This window comes from Empidonax traillii, unplaced genomic scaffold, assembly GCF_003031625.1.
Source record: "Empidonax traillii isolate 1590-97213 ecotype Southwest subspecies unplaced genomic scaffold, ASM303162v1 scaffold756:size664756, whole genome shotgun sequence".
Lineage (NCBI taxonomy): Eukaryota > Metazoa > Chordata > Aves > Passeriformes > Tyrannidae > Empidonax > Empidonax traillii.
Window position 1 is genome coordinate 132,759 of NW_020955949.1, and position 16,617 is coordinate 149,375.

The 16,617-nt window shown below is 40.1% G+C and overlaps 1 protein-coding gene across 1 annotated transcript; it reads left to right on the forward strand.

Annotated features, from left to right (window-relative positions):
* The first annotated feature begins 1,972 nt into the window (after positions 1-1,972).
* PLRG1 (pleiotropic regulator 1) lies at positions 1,973-16,598 on the forward strand. The gene is made up of 14 exons (XM_027900936.1): positions 1,973-2,054; positions 3,829-3,935; positions 4,155-4,297; positions 5,125-5,178; positions 6,677-6,770; positions 7,189-7,279; positions 7,476-7,577; positions 9,962-10,054; positions 10,444-10,593; positions 10,709-10,810; positions 11,315-11,417; positions 11,971-12,079; positions 13,564-13,703; positions 16,312-16,598. Exons 1-14 carry the CDS (start codon positions 2,046-2,048, stop codon positions 16,584-16,586), a joined length of 1,572 nt encoding a protein of 523 aa, XP_027756737.1. The 5' UTR covers positions 1,973-2,045; the 3' UTR covers positions 16,587-16,598.
* Positions 16,599-16,617: the final 19 nt, after the last annotated feature.

The following is a 16,617-nucleotide window of genomic DNA, read 5'->3' on the forward strand; positions in this document are numbered from 1 at the left end:
AATATTACTGTCATTATTTATTGAAGTTTCAGGACTAAATTTCAGCTTAAAAAAAAATTATTGCAAAGACTAATATAATTTCCACGCATCAAATCCACCAATCAGTCAACTAACTGATCAGCAGGCTCATGCTACTCTGTGTGTAAACTTGAAAAAAAACACCAAAAAACCAAGACAAACCTGTTTGAAATCCCTTGCCCCCCAAATTTCCTTTTAAATGTTGTGTATCTTCGATCTAACCTCACCAACCTAAGAGGACATAACAGACTTGCCCCAATTTTGACACGCTGCCCTGTGGAGTTTGCACTCCAGGTTGCACTTTAAGCAAGGGCAGATGATGCTCCCCCTCCTTGAGGTGTTGTGCTGACCTTTACTAGGGGCTTTGAAATCCAGCAGGGATTGCCAGCATCACCAGGGTGACTACCAAAATAGGTCGTCATGTTAAACACAACCCCTGGATGGCTGGGCTTGAAACTGAGCTGGCAATGCTCTGCACGGTTAGTGGCACAATGTAAATGACACCTTTTCCCCACCTCTACCCACACCAGGAACTGGGGGTCAAAGACACTTGGAGCACCTTTTCATCACTGTATCTTAAAAAACGAGATAGAAACCACCAATGCAGCCGTGAGAAAGGAGTCAACTGGAGAAAAGACACGGTCATTATGTCAAGCAGGCAATTTTTGTGTCTGAAAGAATCCCAGGCTAATGCTGTCCTGTGGCAAAAAAATAACTGGTGTTCCACTGGATTACTTTTGGCCCAAATCAGTTTGTGAACTGTTCACAGCTCAGACATGCAGATAGACAGACAGACAGAGTAAGTGGCTGGTGTAGTGGTAAAGAAGAGCATCAAGATGGTGTGACTGCAATAGATGTGCTTGCCAAATCCCAGCTATTGCTAGAGAGGTCACGACTTCCTGAATTTAAGAGCAAATGAGTATATGTGAAGTAAGTCGGTGCCTATTTGCAATTTGCAGATGCATGTGGTTATTCTCCTTATGAGGGGAAATGAAAAATCAGGTGGAGTATCAGGATACATTTGGAACAGAGCTGTAACATCTGCCCTTTCACAACCTACACTTCGCCATGAGGTGCAGGGCTTGCCAGCTCGTTCTCATGCCTCGGTCTCCATCAAAACGAGGTCCTTCTGACCTAAACAAAAAGACCAGCTATAGTGGCTAGCACCCCATAGCGCACCGGTTCTAAACCGTGTAGCTTTATCCTTGAGGGGAAAAAAAAAAAAACAACAAAACAACAAACGCTTAAAAGCTGTAGGTGTACGACCTACAACTACTGCAAGAAAAGCCGAGAATTTCTGTAAAACCGGGCTGACCGGGGCATCCGAAACCCCTCAGGGCGAGGGAGCGGCGCACACGCCTCACCCGCCCCGGGGCTGGCAGCGAGACCCCGGCCGCCTTTCCCAAAGCCGAGCACCGCCCTCTGCCGGCCGGGCCCGGCCCTGCAGCGCTGCCCCGGCAGCGTCCCCAGAGCGGGGCCGGGCCGGGCACCTCCCCCGGGCACGGAGACACCGGGTGGGGACGGCTGGGAGGGACCAGCTCCAGCAGGCTCGTCCTGGAGCGCGTGGCGCAGGATTGCGTCCAGACTGGGATGTCTCCAGTGGGGGAGACTCCGCGACCTCGCTGGGCAACCTGTCCCTGTGCACGGTCACCCGCGCAGTGAGGAAGCTCTTTCTCGTGTTCAGGTGGAACTTCCCGTTTCTGCCCGTCGCCTCTCATCTTGTCGCTCGGTTGCTCCGTCCTCTTGACAACCCTGTGCCCGCGCCTTGAGATGTTTATCCACTTTTTTAGGAGGTGACTCGGGCCGCCCGCTGCGGCAGTGCTAGCGGTACTCGAACCCGCGATCCCCGGCACACCGGGTGGCAAGGGAGAAGGGCTGAGGGTGTGTGTGTGAGCCATAGCCCCGCCCCTTCCCTTGATAGTCCCCGCCCCTGGGCCGCTCGTCACGCGTCACTTCCGTTGCGGGGCGGGCAGGCGGCGGAAGCGCCTCCATAGCGGCGGCTGGAGCTGCGGGATCTGGGCGGCGCCATGGCGGAGGTGAGGGGCTGCAGGGCCGGTGAGGCGCCCCGGGCGAGACCAGGGGGCGGGTGCGGGGCCGGGGCCAGGTCAGCGAGGGGTAGTGGGGCCCGTGCGGGGCCCGGTGCTGGGCATGAGGAAGCGCCGCCCCGGGCCCGCCACCGTCACAGCCCCCTAGGTGGGACAGGCCGCTGGAGGAGAGGAGACTGAGGGGAGACCTCGTCGTAGTCTACAGCTTCCTCACAAGGGAAAGAGGAGGGGCAGGCACTGATCTCTTCTCTGCGGTGACCGGTGACAGGACCCGAGGGAATGGCCTGAAGTTGTGTCAGGGGAGGATTAGGCTGGATATTAGGGAAGGGTTCTTCACCCAGAGGGTGTTTGGACACTGGAACAGGCTCCCCAGGGAAGTGGTCACAGCACCAAGCCTGACAGTTCGAGAAGCGTTTGGATGATACTCTCAGGCACACGGTGTGATTCTGGGGGATGGTCCCGTGGAGGGCTGAGGGGTGGACTCGATGATCCTTGTGGGTCCCTTCCAGCTCGGCGTATTCTCTGATTCTGTGTTTCTGGGGAAATGGTCCTATTTTGCCCGACCTCCGGAGAATTATTGGCTCTGTCAGCCGGTCAGGAAAACCGCAGGGGTTTTGTGAGGGTCTAGAGGTACAACTGTGGAGAAGGGCAGTGGTTTTACAGGCCATAGAGTTGTTACTGTGGGGTGAATGTCATGCACTTCTAAAAGCTCATGGTGTTGTCAGGGTCATAGAAGAAGGTGCAAAGGCTGCTGCCCCATGCAACACTAGGAGTTGTTTTTTACAGAAGATCATCTGTCAAAGAATACTTGCAGAAGCTTCTTCCCTGTTTCAGAGGCACTGTGTTACTTGCTACTCATTTTGTTATGCCAGCCGCTGTGTTGTTGAGTAGTAATTAGCTGCTGTAATGCTTATCTCTTTCTTCGGGTGTATGAAATTCCTCACCCAGTTCCAAGCATTAGGAGTTTTTTAAATTGATGCCTGGAGTTTGCAGGAGCGCTCTGAGCCAGGGCAAAAAGTGTAAGGTGTAAGTGCTGCTGAGTTAGAAGGGTAACAGACCCTACAAAACGAGCTGATGAGTGAACAAACCATTTTTGGAGCAGGAAAAGAGAGCCTACAGGGCTTAACAGGGAAAGCACCTGCAGAGTGTTCTCTTGAAGGTCTCAAGACCTCTTGAAAGCTGGCCAGCTGAGTGATACTTGGTGCCAGAAGTTACTAATGTAGCTTCGAGTTTGTTGCCACTGTTTTTACTGACATACAGAACATACAGTCATGCAGAGCTTTGTACCAAAGGAATCGGGCTCAGATTTCTAATGATTTTTTAAAGTAATTTAAAAGAAAGTATTAATAAAAACATGAGTTGTGCTGCTGATAAACAAATATGCTGTATAAGTTGATAGGTTCTTTATTTTCTACATATAGGCACAGAACTGGTGATGAGGGGAAAAACGCTTCTGGGCTCTTGGATTTGTGATGTAGATACCAGTTCAGAAAGTTTGAACAAACCATTTGGCTTGCTTTTCAAAGTTTTGTCAGTTTTCAAGAAGGGAATATTGTTTTGAATAAACACTGAAGTAAAACAATTAACAGATAAACTTAATTTTTTAGTTTCCAAGAAGATAAGTGTTTTCTGTGAACTAAACAGTTGCACGCCATCTCACAATACTGAGATCTGAAACTGATCCTCAGCTTGACTTATGTTTCAGTTTTCAGTTTTTCATTTAAGTATGTCCAAAGGTATTTAAATGCTCTATTCTTTATTTTAGGAAGTCCAAAAGCATTCTGTGCACACACTTGTGTTCAGGTCTTTGAAGAGAACCCATGATATGTTTGTAGCTGATAATGCGAAGCCCATCCCATTAGATGAAGAAAGGTAAGTGCTGCTGCACTCACTGAAGTTTAAGAGTATGTTAATGATTGCTCTTTCCAATTCAGAAATTCAGGGTGTGTCTGTGGTGTTAACAGTCTTGAGAGAAGAAAAATATTAGAACAGTAAAGTAAGTTTTATAACACCCTCTGTAAAATATCTCTAAACTTAATAACAATTCAGAAGCTGGGGTGCGATGAGGACCATGCTTTGCTCTTCCAACAGTCACAAAGTGAAAATGGCAGTGAAGCTGCGGACAGAGTACGGCTCAGTGCTGCACATGCCGACTCTCAAGGAGAACTTGAGAGAGAAGGGAGGCGCGAACACAGGGGATCCCTACGGACACAAACAGTACCCTGCAAATCAAGGTTCGTTTGCTCTGTGGTGTGTTTGCCTCTTCTTTTGTAACAGTCTCACCGACACAAAATCAGAAGAACACAGTCCAGTGTTAATCCATTGAAGATAAAAATGGAAATCAAAGTATGTTTTTTTTATTGGTATTCTTCTGGCTAGGGTCCACTGGGGGTAAGTGATCCAGAACAAGAAGGAAGTTTGTTTTAACAGGTGCTGTGTTTTTTTTTTATAGTGACTTATTACTAAAAAGTAATTTTTGATAACATAAGTATGTGCTGCACTTAGTTGTTAAAGCTGAGTAATGTATTTCTCTTTTTTGCAAGTACATTATGATCAAGGGCATACTCTTTTTTTTTAAATTTTGTTTCATAGTATATTTACAGCCTTTTAGACTTAAAATTTCTAAACCAGAAAACTCTATATTTCAAATCTGCAGGTTTTTTATCTATATTTTGTAATGTTTAAAATATGTATTCTAACAACACAGATAACCAGTTGTCTTGACTAGCTTACATTTCAGACATTGTGCTGTTTTTGTACTTGAATCCTTTTCCATGATATCTGCGTCAACAGGCAGTATGAAGATTTTTCTCTTGAGTCCCTCTTGATAACACATAGTCTCACAATTTAATTATTTTTTATAACCAAGTTTTAGAAAATGGAGGTAACCGGAGCAAATTAAATTAATGAAAATGAGAAATGTCTAAGTATATTGGAAGTGGTTACTGATTTCTTCTGCTAGGTATGACCTGCTCTGTTTTCCTCTGTTTGCTATTTGAGTGCATTTTTTGCAGTGCAGTATAAAGTGTAATTATTAATGCAGCATGTTGTTGCTCTTTAGGACAAGAAGTTGAATATGTGGTAACTGGTACACACCCATACCCACCTGGGCCTGGTAAGTAAAATTTTGCAAGTGTTTCTATGGATTTTTTTGGCTTCCTGTATGGAAAAGACATCCTCCATCCTAGCAGGAGCAGTCTTCCTCTTGATGTGAATCCATACTTGATAGTAGTGGATAATGCTGTTCCATTCTTTCATAGTATTCATACAGAGAGTTTTGTGGCTGGTAAATGTTCTGGGATAGGAGGTGGGAGGAGGATTTAGGTACAGATGTAGCTCACTGAGCCATAGTGGATGTGAGCTTGCTGTCATCGTTTGAACGGTCATTTTTTTCTGTGAGGTTTCACCTCCCTGGTAACATCACCACAGAAATGTTCTAGGAATCTCCTCTCCCGAGACCCACAGATCCGTGGTGCCTCCACTTGTGTCCAGAGTTGCTCTTAGTATTTGCTGTGAGCAAGGAGCGTGATATATTCCTTCTTGTCATTCAACTGCCCTCACACTAGAAGAAATATATCATGTTTTTCATCACCAGAGCAGAAAGGTGTAGATTTCCCCACCTTGCTCGGAGGAAGAGATGTTAGGGTCTGATAATTTTAGTGTAATTCGGTTTTGTCTGTGCTTGGAGGGGTTATGGTTCTGTGTTGGTACATGGGCCACTGCTAATTGTCACTGTTACTGATGAATCCTGCTCTGTTCTTTTGACAGCTTAGTTTTAGCTGCTTACCTTTTATTGTGCTTAAGTGTATTACAATTACAGTGAAAAATCTGTTGTGCCTTGGTTTGTAAATTAACAAATGTGTGTGTTCAGTGGACCCTCAGCCATTTAAAAAGCATGCGTGGTTGCCTGTAACTGCAGGATCAAGACTTCCTCACATTGGTTTCCTCAAGTTTAGTCTTCCTTTAATAGAATCATATGCCAGGGTTAAAAATCAGATTTCTTTTGTTGCTGTTTCTTGTTTTAATCTCAGTATCTTGCCAAAATATTGGTTTTGTCATCAACTGGCAGAATTTAGCTTTGGGATAGAAATAAAGCAATGAGTTAAATTCACCAGTGTGCAGCAAAACTATACTTTGCAAAGAGTTTTTTGTTAAAAGTGATCTGCTGTTCTTGAGAAAAGGTTATAAATCCTAAGATGTAGTCTGAAATTCTCAGTGGGACTCAGAGCTTTTATACTTCTGGCACCACTGTTTGATGCCAACCGCCTCACAGGGATGGCATAATAAAGTGTACGAAAGGGCCTAAGTTAGCAAATTCTTCTCAAGATCATGTTTATTTCTGTGATGTTTGGATTTCCATGGCAGTTGAAGCTGGATAAAAAGATGGATGCTGCTCCTAGTTAGACTTTTTTTGTTTCCAACACCAGAAACATTGTTTTCTACTCTAGAAATTGTGTACTTTCATGTGTAGTAGAATCAAGGTGGAAAGGATTTGGGCCAAAATAAAGGCCCTTGTTTGCAGTGTGTGTGTGTATATAAATATGTTTGTATAATACACTTTCGGAGAGTTTCTGTTTAATGGAGTTGTCTTTGACATGTTATTTCTCTTCAAGGTGTGGCTTTGACAGCAGATACAAAGGTCCAGAGGATGCCTAGTGAATCTGCAGCACAGTCCTTGGCTGTAGCACTTCCTGCTTCTCAGTCCAGGTACTGCTGTGTTACCCCATTACACTGTTGTTATCTATGGGAATTTCAAGGCAAATCACAGAAGCTTGGATAAGAGCTACTGAGTAATTCAAATATTCTAATTTTAAAATGTTCAAAGAAACTGTTTTTAATGTGGGCAGGCATTCTTTTCTGTATGCTTTTTTTTTTGTATGTCAGGAAAGGCAATGGGCAGCAGTTGGGACAAGGGAAATTCTTTTTAGATAGAAGAAAAAAATGTGCGGCTTTGTAGGTGTCCTGTACCTTGAGGTGGTCAGGCCCTGGGCAGGTTGCCTGGAGAGGTTGTGGACTCTCCATCCTTAGAGGTGTACAACACTCAACTGCATGCAGCCCTGTGGCACCTTATCACTCAGTAGGAGAAAGTTGATTGTAATTCATCAACCATTTTCATTCAACTTAGGTTGGATGCCAATCGGACAGCTGCTGGTGTGGGTGAAGTTTACAGGCATGCTGGAGTGTCCGAGCGTTCACAGCCTCCTGGGATGTCCGTGGTGAGTCTGTTGCACATCTAATGTGAAAAGTACATGGTGTTGACCAGATTGCTTCTGAATCCATTTGGGTGTTGTGTGGAGATCTCCTGACCGACTAAATTTAATCAGCGGTGAGAAGTCAGAGTGAGAAGGCTTTAGGTTTTGGGCAAAGAGAGAAGCTACAAAACATAAGAGTAACCTTCCTTTTAATTTACAGGCTATGGTGGAAGCTGGTGCAAACAAAAATTCTGCATTAGTGCCAAAGAAGGCTCCAACCATGCCCAAACCCCAGTGGCATCCACCATGGAAACTGTACAGAGTAAGTTACAAATGATATGACATGAACATGCATATAAAAGTAAGAGAATACTTTATGTTCTATAAAGACCTCAAAGCATAATTTTTCTTCTCATTCACAAAAATGAAATTAAATGAAAAGTGATTGCAAATAAGTTATATACTCACACTCTCCTCAGATAACAACGATGTTAAATTACAAACATTTTTTACTCTTTTGTAGCTGTATTGTGATAAATTCAATAGAGAGTTTGTTTTTTCTTTTCAAATGAGATTCTTTGGTGGAGGAACTCAAACACCAGGTGCAAAATTCAAAACTAATAAAACATTGAAGAAATACTCTAGCACTGTTAATGTGATGAAATTGTCTCTAAAACAATTAAAGGCACTCAGTGAATGAGTCATCAAGACTTATTTCCAGTGAAAATAGGGGAAAAAACTCAGTACTATAACCACAAATTATCTCTATAGTTTAGATTGCTTGACTTCTCATCTTATTTTTGAAATGGTTTAATTTGCCTTTTAATTTTCTGGGCAGGTAATAATAGCCATTCCCCCAAAATCTCATATCATTGAACATTTTAATCATGACTATGATGAGTAGCTGAATGGAGAATCTCTAAGACGTATGTATTGGTTTAGATATTTTAAACTTTAACTTTTCTGGTGCATCCTTTTGAACACGTTTGTGAGTTCTTACTACGAAATTGAAACTATTCTGTATTTTGTCTGAAGACAGGTGAATGTTACTTTAGAACTGTTATGCTTTCCTGATATTTTAAAATCTTATGCTCTAGTATCAGAATTGTATTGGTTTAGCACTGTTCATCTGAATATAGCAGCATGTGTAGGCATTTACATTTTTAGAAGAGTCCTGAATGCTGTGTTAGTTAGAAATCTGAAGGCTAATCTTAAAAAGTAGTTTTTTGAAAAACACTTGAGCTCAAAGGCATATATAGGTATTTTAAATACAGCAGTATTGGAAAGTGCTTGCTATAAAAATTAAGACAAGTGCCATTTGAAAGAAATGGCATCAAAGTAAACCCATGAGAGATTTAAGGTAAACAAATGAAAAATGCCTACTTTTTAGGAGCACTTTCTTTTCAGAGAAATACTGTAAATACAGTTCAAGTCACTGTACATACACATATGTATTCTACATATAAACACTTTCAGTGAAGGTTTGTTGTCAAAATCCTTGCTCAACAGGACAAAAGCTTGTTCAGACAATTCAGAAATAGAAGCATAGGTGGAACACCAAATGTGGGTTTCATCTATGTATTGCTTAAGATCTACATATTAACCACTTTTCCTAAGCGCGTTTTAAGTTGTTTGTGGAAGACAGAATCATAGAATTAACTGGGTTGGAAGAGACATCTGAGATCATCAAGTCCAACCCTTGATCTGGCCCCACTGTGATTACCAGATCATGGCACTTAGTGCCACATCCAGCCTCATCTTTAAAACCTCCAGGGATGGTGAATCCACCACCTCTCTGGGCAGGCCATTCCAATGCCTGATCACTCTCTCTGTAAAGAACTTTTTAATATCCAACCTAAACCTCCCCTGGCAGAGCTTAAGCTGGGGACTTAAAATACGTCAGATGAATAATTTCTTAGATTTTTCCCCAAAAATGCCCATTTCTATTCCTATACTAGGAAGAACTCTAGGCAGGTATCTCAAATGCTTGTGGCTGTGATCTGATGATCAGAAGAATCCACTTTAGCTTTCCAAAGTATTTCTGCCTAAGAAGCTTTGTTGAGTTTTATGTCTTTTGAAATGAGCTGTATGACAGTACATGAAAAATGACATTCAGTGAAATCACAAGTTTTGAGTTTAGCTGTCTGACTTTGGAGAAACGAGAGAAACAGAAAGGCTGCTGGAAGCAAGGCAAGTATTGGCAGAGCTTTTCTTTTGGGATCAGCCTCCATTATTTTGTTACCAGAAAGTTTCTGACACACTCATATTACCTCTTATTTGAGGAAAAGGGGGTGATGGTGTTTAGGAGGGTATTATACAGCAGTATGATTTAATAGCTGATATTTTTATAATTTTTCTTTGTATAAGCACTATATGGCAGCATAAGGAACCTGTGCTCAAATAGTCTTTCTCTGCAAAGCATCAAGTGTTGAGCTGCTGTGTTGCAGGCTCTTGGCGGATGTGAGAAAGTTGCTTATAGGAACAGGGTCTTTCCATATTGTGAGTTCCCAAGTCTGGTGTATGACATGTAAATTTCTAGTTGTCTCTTCATTTAACTAAAGTAGAAATCAAGCTCCTTTCAGGTCTCATTTCACATTTGACTTTTCATGGTGAATAATAGCAAATTGCAGTGTTTGAGAATGAAAGTGCATCAACAGATGTATATGTATTATTTCTGATTTAGAAAAATGTTTGTTCTTTCTGAAGGTTATCAGTGGTCATCTGGGCTGGGTGAGATGTATTGCAGTAGAACCAGGAAATCAGTGGTTTGTTACTGGCTCTGCTGACAGAACCATAAAGGTAAGAGGTTGGAAGAAATTACTGACAAAGTTTGCAGGGAGTGGATTTTTTTTGTTCTCTAGTTATGTAAAAATGTCTTCAGCCCTTGCAAGCAATTTCTTGGTAACTGTTTGCAGAATAATGAACTGCCGAACATTTTTTTTTTCTTTTATTGCTTTGCCATAAAGGATCTGTGGAGTAGTACTACTTCTTTTTGTGATATTTCATTTATTACATGGTAATAAATGAATTGGTAATAAATGTATGGTAATAAATGTATCTGGAAAACAAATGGTTTTTATCGTATATTAATTTACAGTGCAGCAGAATCAGTTACATCTGGGCTGCTTACCCAGACTATCACTGTAGAGCTTTTACCTGTCTACCTCAAAATATTTATTTTGATGCAGATTTGGGACCTTGCTAGTGGCAAATTGAAATTGTCTTTGACGGGACACATCAGTACCGTCCGAGGGGTGATAGTAAGCGCCAGAAGTCCCTACCTCTTTTCCTGTGGAGAAGACAAACAAGTGAAATGCTGGGATCTTGAGTACAATAAGGTAAGCTGTCATTTCTTTATTTGATCTAATTGGTTGTGGCAAATATAAAAATCAAAGCGTTTAGAATATTCTTTCAATTATCAGTTTGTGGTTTTTGTGTTTTTTGTTCATCTAGGTTATCAGGCATTACCATGGTCATCTTAGTGCTGTCTATGGCTTAGACTTGCATCCAACAATAGATGTACTGGTAACATGCAGCAGAGATTCAACAGCACGAGTAAGTATAGCATTGTTGCATTTTAACGTCTTCATACACGTGTTTCCATATCTTTCATTTGTAAAAACAAGCACTTACCAAGAGCGAACATCAATCTAGATGAAATACTCAGTTAATTTGTGTCAGCTTTGTTTTACGTTGTTGGTAAAACTGAAGCCAAATAAACAAACACGCAATGTCACTTCAGGATTGCATTTTATTTCTTAATTTAGTAGGTAGACTACATAGTATATATAGGATTGCGTAGTTTTTGAAGATGGTATGGGTCTGTAGGGACTTAAATTATCCGTATGCCTAGAAATTCATTGGGAGGCTCCCTGCTTGCCTTGAAGTTTGCCAGCTGAGGCAGTTTTGTGATGAATTGTTGGATGAAAAATGGGGCCTAAACACCATTATGTAACCTGTACGACTATGGCAGGAAATCATGTAATCAATGACAGTGCCTAAAATATATCAAATATGCACCTGTTACTGACCTCTGTCATATTTACTGTGAATTCCTAGATTTGGGATGTAAGGACAAAGGCCAGTGTGCACACACTATCGGGACACACAAATGCAGTAGCAACAGTGAAGTGCCAAGCTGCAGAACCACAAATTATTACAGGTATAGTGGGCGTGGTTTTGTGAGTAACATGCTTGAAAAATGAATGTGTTTGTTCAGTAATTGTGTGAGGTTTGTAATAGTATCTTTGTGAATTTACTCAATTTCTCTTACTAGTTTTCTGTTGAAAATGGGCCATGCAGTGGTCCATAGTGTTAATGATGTATTTAAGCCAGAATGGCAATGCATTGTTAGAATGTTTTTCTGCACTTCCTTTTTTTTCTGGTTGTTATATGTATTGAGACTTGCATTTCCTGTGGTATTTCACAGTTCTCCCCAATTCAATTAAGAAGTGTCCAGTACTATGGTTAAGTGTTCATCTTCTTATCTGATATGTCAAAATCTAACTTTGCAGTGTAACTTCTTAGTTCATCTTGAATTTCAAACTGAGTAAAAGACTTTTGCAATCCAGCATCTTTTCTGTCTGAGATAGCATTAGAACAGTATTTTTTTCTCTATCACATCTAAATTTTTGGCTGCCTTATCAAAGTAATGATTGTGATAGAATCAATGTGATGGTTTCTACTATTTTTTTAAAATGTTCTTTTCATTGTAGGCAGTCATGACACAACCATACGGCTCTGGGATTTAGTGGCAGGAAAAACTCGTGTTACTCTAACAAATCACAAGAAATCTGTAAGAGCAGTAGTGCTACATCCAAGACAGTAAGTTTTCTTCATTCTTTTACACTTTCACAGTTCAAAGCTTTGGAAGGTGACAAAGCCAATTTGAATGATGATTTAGAATGGCAGGGCATAATAATGTGAAAAACTAATGCACTTAGAATGATGTAAAAATGTATGTGTCAATTATGAAATACAGTTTACTACACTGATTGTGTCTCCCTAATATTGCCACTGGTGTACATTAGCAATCCTGACAATGTCTTATATCCCACAGGGTTACTTTATGTGTCTGCCTTTCATTCAGTCCTTCAAAAACCACTGATACAGGGCTTGTAAGGCAAATAACAAATATGTAACTGAATGATCATTGGGAGAAAGTGAAGTAGTTTTGTAATGTGCCATTGCACGTGTGATTATTGTTAAAGGATGCAGTGATTAATAAAATAGCCTTTTTTTTTTTGAATATGGGGTTCACTGCACAAGACATTTCAGTCTAACTGGCTGTAAAAAAGAAACTTGCTGTGAGAATTGAATCTTTGAAGCAGATGTTGGAAGTGCTCTGAATTTAGATGCTGTATTTTGATGGACCAGCAGATGCCTATTTGGATAAATCTTCATTAAAAAAGGAATTTACATAGAACTCCAGTACTCCTGGAGTTTAATATTTTAAAATTACATTCTATCAGTGCAGAAATTCAGAATCTTTGATATGAATAAATTCTGATCCTATCTGTACCTGAAAAATTTTATAGCCTGTTAGCTATAGCAGAGAAAACCCCTAGTTTTACTTATATTCTGAGGAAAAAAAAGTAATTCTTGTTTCAGATTCATCAATTAAACCTTTTGAAAATTTTTGACTGTCAGCCTATATCTCAGTATTTCTGTATTTTTTAATATCCTGGGTGTTTTCGGTAATACTTTTTTAATTGTAGAATTTATTAAATAGCGAATCACTTAGACATTGTGACAAGTGAAACTGTTCCTACAGGCTTTTGTATGCACTACCCGAACAACCTTGTAACTGCTTGCACATGTTAAAATGAAGGAATTTATTATCTTAGGGTAACTCAGTGGAAGAATTATCTTTCTTAGTTACTTTTTTGAGTACTTTATCCTTGGTTGTATATTTTTGGAAGATGAGCCAATACTGGGCATTTTGCTTGGGGTTTGTTGCCTTTTTTTTTTTTCCTGTTACCTTTGCTGATGATGCCCTTATACTTGAAAATTTGTCAGAATAACAACTGATCAGAACTTAATATGCATTTTAAGTATTTATTTACATATTAAATCCTATGCCAGATAGGAGGTTATCAAGTTTAGACTATGGAAAGAAAGAAAACAATAGAAATGATAATTCATTACTTCATAAAATTGCGTAATTTTATGTGAAGTAAATATGTCAGAAAAGCAGTTCTAGTGTTAAGTGATTTTGCAACTAGCATTAAGCAGTAGTTTTAGTGAAGGACATTTGCTCTCCCTACAGCTATTCTGAACTTTAATATAATGTGTTCATTTTCTTTCAGTTACACATTTGCATCTGGTTCTCCAGATAATATTAAGCAGTGGAAATTCCCAGATGGAAACTTCATTCAGAACCTCTCTGGCCACAATGCTATTATCAACACACTGGCTGTAAATTCTGATGGTGTTCTGGTCTCAGGAGGTAAGAATGAGAAATACACATTTCCTCTCCACTCCCCCACGTCCGTGTGACTACAGGTCTTTAGGCAGAGATGCTCACTGAGCTCTGCTTTATCTGGGCCCATAAGCCTGCTACTGCACACCATTTCGTTTATAGTGAGTAGGGCCACTTTTATTTTCTTGGATATTACTGAGCTGCATGCACAAAAATGTATTTTAAGGACTTCCGATGTGCTGCAGAGAAGAGGTTTCCTCTTCTCCACTGGTTGCTGCTGCAAGGCTGCAGAGTCCCTCCGTTATGATCTGCCGACAGTTAGTGCTTCCTCAAGAATTAGTGACATGTTGATGCAGTGAAAAGGATAGAAGATACAGAAACATCTTGAGGATGCTTGCTATACTGCTTTGGTGTGAATACTTCCCTGTTTTTTTATGCAGCACAAATGCATTGGCTCTGTTATCTTCAAGTTTTCTGCACATATTTTCTGATGTTATCTTTGAGTCTATTCAAAGATTGATAGCTAATCTCCAAATTTGATGTGGTCATGTGAATCAAAGTGATGTTTACTCAGCAGTATTAAATGTTCTTGTGTTCTTAGGAAACTAGCCACTTGGCTCCAGTGCCTATGGAAGGATTTGGTGTCTACTGTTTAATTCTTTTATTCAACAACTTCAAGGATTTAATATCATGTGATACATTAGAGTATCACCAGCTCACTTGTCTGTGAGCTCCCAAAGTCTTAGAACTATTAGTTTTATATTCAAGTCCTGGTATTGTGGGAGTAGAAAAAGCATCCTGAATGCTTACTGTTATCTGATCATGAATAGTTTAATGTAAGAACATTTATCTCACATTGTAGGCAGCATTTTTCTACATATTACATGACACTATAATAAAAATCTTTTATTTGAAATATGTGTTACTGAAACCATAATCAGAGCTTTTTATGTTTGTACAAGACCATTTTTAGTGACCAGCTTTCTGGAAAGTCACTTCCAGAAACGCCAGCTGGATCTATTTGTTAAGTCATTGTGCCTGCATTGGAGGGAGAGGGGTACATGTGTTTGTAATGTAGTTGTTCTTATAAACAGGAAATAAGTGAACAGTGTGGAAAAAGGAAGTGCTAATTTTACAACTTGAGAGATGAGCTCTAGAGAAACAGTCTTAACATTGTGTGGGAAAACACAGTTAAAGCAGGAGGCTAAATCCAAATCTCTGAGGTCCTAGAGGAGTTGGTGGGAGAGCTCTAGCAGTCTGAGGCAAATGAATTAAGAGGTGAGACTGTATTGCTCCACATAACTTGCAGAGCCTGAATTTTCACCTCTTGGTTTTGTTTGTCTAATCTTTTGGGTAGTTGCAAACAAGGATGGGACTCAATTCACAGCGTCACAGGTGATAAGACAGACAGTCTAAGACAGTTCAGCCAACTTGCAGAGGCAGATACTTGTGAAAAACATTTCTGCGTTTGTAACCAGAGCAAGGAAATAATAAAGTTAAGTTACGCCATGAAGCACTGAAATGCACTTGGTCCCATTTGATACAGTATGTGCTGTAGGCTGGGGATGTGAAGTAGGATGGAAATGTGCTAAGCAGGAGTCAGAAAATAGCCAGTTATATTGTTACCTTACCCTGGTCATGTTTTCAAGTATATATAAAAATTTGGATAAAGCTGTGTTAGACAAATGGCTCATTCATAGTGAGAACAAGAACTTAACAGAATACTTTTATTTCATTATCATTTGAAAACACTTCTAGAACATCCTTGTAAGACTTTTCTATGATAGTAGTAGAAGCTTAAAAAAACCCTTTTCCTTCTCCACATAAAAAACCCACTATAATTTTAATAATTTTATTTGTGACTTTTAAAAAATTAAAATTTGAACATTGATTCCCCCCTTTACCTCCTCATGCTATCTACAGCAACTTCAAAGACGTTGATGCTGAATTAAAATACGCTGAGGTTACCTTGGAGTATTCTACTGTAGAAATACCTTTCTTGAAACATCTGGATTTTTCATCTAGCTGGCAGCTGTGGAGAAATTTAAATTTTAATAGCTCTGCTTTGGCTAGATAATGCTTTGGGAGGGTATTGTTTTTTGTCACTGAAAAGTTGTCTTGAGAGCATCCTTCTGAATACAGAGTTCAGATTGCTGTGAATGCCCTGTAGCTGATTCCAGTAGCAGTAAAATGGCAGTGGTTTAACCTGTATTTGGAATAAAACATATGCAAACATTAAATGTCTTAAATGTCCCTAATCTCTTTGGCAGTTTGATGCCTCTTTGTTCAGCTTTAATGGAGCTACTGAACAGGGAGCTTGATGTTCAGAATGCCAGTCCTTACTGTGCTTCCAAAGCAACTTGCTGCAATTGCCTTTTAATGTAGTGTGTCATCTCTCTGGGTTGTCTGATGAAAACTGAGTGAGATTGTCAGGAAGCTTCCATCAGCCTTTCTTAACTAAGAAGGAAAACAGCAGAAAACAAGAAAACTTTTAGGGCATACTGAGCTATTCTTCATGAATGTTATGTGATGTATTCCTGATGTATATATAGTTGTTAAAGATACTGTTTTTAGCAAACAGATAGAAATCAACTCGTCAAAATGCTAAGTTTGTTTGTTTGTTTTTTTGTTTTAGCTGATAATGGTACTATGCATCTTTGGGACTGGAGAACTGGATACAACTTCCAGAGAGTACATGCAGCTGTACAACCAGGCTCTTTGGACAGTGAATCAGGAATATTTGCTTGTGTTTTTGACCAGTCAGAAAGCAGATTGCTAACTGCTGAAGCTGATAAAACCATAAAAGTATACAAAGAAGATGATACTGCGGTATGTCAAAGTGTCTTTTTAAAGTATTTTCAGGAAATAAAAAAAAAAAAAAATTCTAGCGAATATAACACATGTTTATAGGAGACATGTGCAGACTTGTGTAACCCATTTT